Genomic DNA, 3,739 nt, shown 5'->3' on the forward strand with positions numbered 1-3,739 from the left:
CATGAACTCCATTGGTTTTGTGAAAGAAATGCCAAATTTGTCAACACCGTCAGATGTCACCACCATAAGATTTTGTGTTCCAATTATATATCAAAATACTTAAATGTGACTCTTGAATAAAAGCTTTATAAACAATAACATACTCACTGTTTGTTTTAATACAGTAATTGACTGATTCAATGTATTTGATAGTTAAAATTATTACAAATTCAGGTTTTCCTCACCTCCGTCAGATCTGTCAACTAAGTCAGTTCTGTCACCTCCGTCAGTTGAATATTTTGATAATATTTCATTATGATATTTTATATTTGTTGTGGAATTGTTGGTCACATGTGAAAGTGTAATCTGTCTGCTAACACGAGAATGTGTTTTGAAATGTTAAAAACATCTTGAATGCTGTTAAAGATAAAGCTGAAATTATATTACACAGTCCAAGGTAAAAAAGCACATTTTGTTAAAAAAGAGAAAAGCTGGGAGGTTGTATCAAAGCATAGCTCAGTAGCCTAGTACATATAAGATACATAAATGCAGTTTCATTTGTCTGAGTACAAGGTCTTATTTTTTCAATTTTGCACCCTGTTTTGTCCCACTTCTCAAGAATGACATTTAATGTCAACTAGACAACAACAACTTTGAGTGTGTTACTATCATAACGACCTCAGACACGAACAAGAACACATCACTACTATGCAAAACTGCAGTTTACCTCTCTTAAAACAAAAGATAAGTTAAAGATAGTTTCCAGGTTTCCATTTATGTTATTTTGGTGCATCTGGAAAATGTACGAAGTTCGAGAAAGCACACAGAAACTGAACTTTTGTTTCAATTCACTAACAATAACATTATACATTCTGTTCAGTACAGATTATACTGTACAGCATTACACAATGATGCATACAAAAATAAGATAACAGGGAAAAAAAGTACAAGAATAAACTATAAAATAAAATAAAAAGTGCCAGGGGTAATAATATAAAAACATTATAAAATATATATAAACATCTTTAAATATATATAAAAAGCAAAATAATATAAAAATATAAAAATAATCATATAAGAATAAAAATAAGTGTACAAAAGGGTGGTTACCCTTACAAATTTCACTGAATATTAATATCATCGGCTTGTTATTTTTGCCTTTAACATGTTTTGTTTTCAAGTAGGCTATATGACAAACAATAATACAAAATGTTCAGCAAGATCTAAAGATGCAGTAAGGAGCTGGGAGCTTGATTTGTTCTTAAACAGATTCTGGATTAAAAATAAACAGTCTTTAATACTCTCTACAACAATTTCATCATGACAAATAAGCACAGAAACGTCGCAGAGGTCATGCCAGCTGTTTGGGAGATTTGCAGAGCCAGAATGAAGAATCAGGGCTGAATTTGTGATATATTGTTTACAACATGAAAATCAGTTGTTACAGCAGCTGTTCATCAGAATAACCCATTAAAGCCTTGATAATCATGTCTGTGAACTTTCCGCTTCGCGTACGTCCTGTAGGTGGCTCCCCGTGATCGTATAGTGGTTAGTACTCTGCGTTGTGGCCGCAGCAACACCGGTTCGAATCCGGGTCACGGCAGTTTTTTTGTGCAGTAAAATCCCGAATTCATTATTACGGATTCTGAGTATTTACACAGCCAAATCAAGACGGTCACAGAATTAATCTAAAATAGCCGTGACATTAAAAAGACACACGTTTTAACGTTGGCGTAGTCACGTTGTGGATGCGTCAGTGTTGTCCTGACGTCGCACACGAACCCATGTCATTTTGATCACTTCCACTAGGCGGTGATATTACAATCGTTAAGAATATGAATCATACACGCACACATCCTTGATATATGAGCAGAGTTTTAAACTCGGTATTGTCCAAAGTTACGAGTGTTGCTTGTGGTGTATTCCCAACTATAATGAAATATAACGAAAGCATGATGATTAAAATGATTTTTGTCTATTATGATTCCACTAATATAAACCTTGTGACAATGTGTATTTGAGTGAATGTGTGACTGACACTGAAGGTCTGATAAACGGCGATCTGCTGATCCGGTGTTCTGACAAATAATGCTACCTATCAGATTATGCTACCAACACTGTATTTACCCTACTGTAAGGGTAGGTTTAGGGTTGGGGTGGGTGTACATGTTAATAAAGCCTCACACCTTATTAATATCATGCTGGGAGCAAAATCTGACAGGGTAGAACACCGGCTGGTCGATGTTTTACTTTGTGTTGCTCCTCCTTCATAACCACAAAACCCTACGTTAAAGCTCCTAGAAACTCATTCACGCACTGATTCCAGCAGACCTCTTTAACTCTTAACACTGTAGGATTGTTAAGCATGGACACTGTTTCCACATACACACATGAATCCAGCAGCAGCAAGAGGAAAGTGATCGCAGTGGTGGGAGGCGGTTTGGTGAGAATCACTTGATCTTTATGACTTGATTACATATCTTAGAATTCTCTCAATCACTATCTACCGTCTCTATCAACGTCTCTATCTATCAAGTCATTAAAATAGTTGGTTACACTTTACTTGAGGGGGTGTGCATAAGACTGACATGACACCTTCATAATCATGACATGAGACCTACATAATCATGACATGACACGTCATGAATATGAAGGTTTTGTATGCATGTTTATGACAACTGTCATTAAGTGTCATTCGCTCAGTTATGTCATTTTTAATGCAAAGATGACATTGTTTGAGATGTCTTTGTTATGGGCTATGGTTAGGGGTTAGGGTTAGGTCAAATAATGTCATATTTGCATTAAAAATGACATAACTGAGCGAATGACACTTAATGACAGTTGTCATAAACATGCATAAAACCTCCTAAACGAAAGACATGTTGTATTAGTTGTATGTCTGTCTGACTCAGGTCTGTTATGTTTCTCTGGTTATAGAGAATGTTTCCTATAAAAAAACAAATGGAACATTATTTTAAAATGCAACCTTTGTTAATCACAGTAATACAGAGATGATATAATTCTACTATAACTTGCAGTCCGATCATCCGCACAAGATGGCGGCGCGGTCCTACGCAGTGGCTACTCCGGGTCCCAAAAACGGTGTTTTTATGTCTGTTAGTGTCGTTTCCTCGTCTTCAAACAGTCTCATCTTATCGCAAAATCAACAGATAAACACTCGGAAACACATCTATGATCGACAGAGCCTTCTGGAAATCGGCAGTGAGTACAAACAACAGCTTTCGCCGGTGACTACTGAGAAGCTACGAGGCCTCTGTCTGCTGCTGAAGCCGAACCCCGGGACCGCGGCCTCGCCTGCTGATGCTACCCGCACAACACGGCGACGCCGGCGATGTGAGAGGGGACAGAAGCGCGGCAAGCGTGGAGGCACACGAGCTAGGCTAAGGGCTAACCCCACTAGACCAGCGATTCCATCACTCATGCTCTCAAACGTTCGCTCTCTGGAAAATAAACTGGACTTAATTCAACTCAGTCGGTCTACACAGCATGAGACAAGGGATTGTTGTGTGTTTGTCTTCACTGAAACATGGCTAAACGACAATATCCTGGACTGCGCTATTCAGCTGCACGGACTCAGCTGCTACCGAGCGGACAGAGATACAGCACTGTCTGGTAAGACTCGCGGGGGTGGCTTGTGTGTGTACGTCAACAAAGAGTGGTGTAACAATGCTGTGGTAGTGACAAAACACTGTTCATCGCTGGTGGAGTTTATGTTTGTGAAGTGTCGACCGTTCTATCT

The 3,739-nt window shown here is 38.4% G+C and overlaps 1 protein-coding gene across 1 annotated transcript in view; it reads left to right on the plus strand.

The window, feature by feature from the left end:
* The first annotated feature begins 2,295 nt into the window (after positions 1 to 2,295).
* The window catches only part of kmo (kynurenine 3-monooxygenase), a 17,262-nt gene continuing 15,818 nt past the window's right edge, over positions 2,296 to 3,739 (plus strand). Inside the window, exon 1 of the mRNA XM_016456551.1 lies at positions 2,296 to 2,422. Within this exon, the coding sequence (XP_016312037.1) occupies positions 2,345 to 2,422 (78 nt within the window). The 5' untranslated portion in view covers positions 2,296 to 2,344. The remainder of the gene's footprint in view (positions 2,423 to 3,739) is intronic.

The sequence above is a fragment of the Sinocyclocheilus anshuiensis genome, unplaced genomic scaffold (genome assembly GCF_001515605.1).
Source record: "Sinocyclocheilus anshuiensis isolate Anshui unplaced genomic scaffold, SAMN03320099.WGS_v1.1 scaffold407, whole genome shotgun sequence".
In the NCBI taxonomy this organism is placed as follows: Eukaryota; Metazoa; Chordata; class Actinopteri; order Cypriniformes; family Cyprinidae; genus Sinocyclocheilus; species Sinocyclocheilus anshuiensis.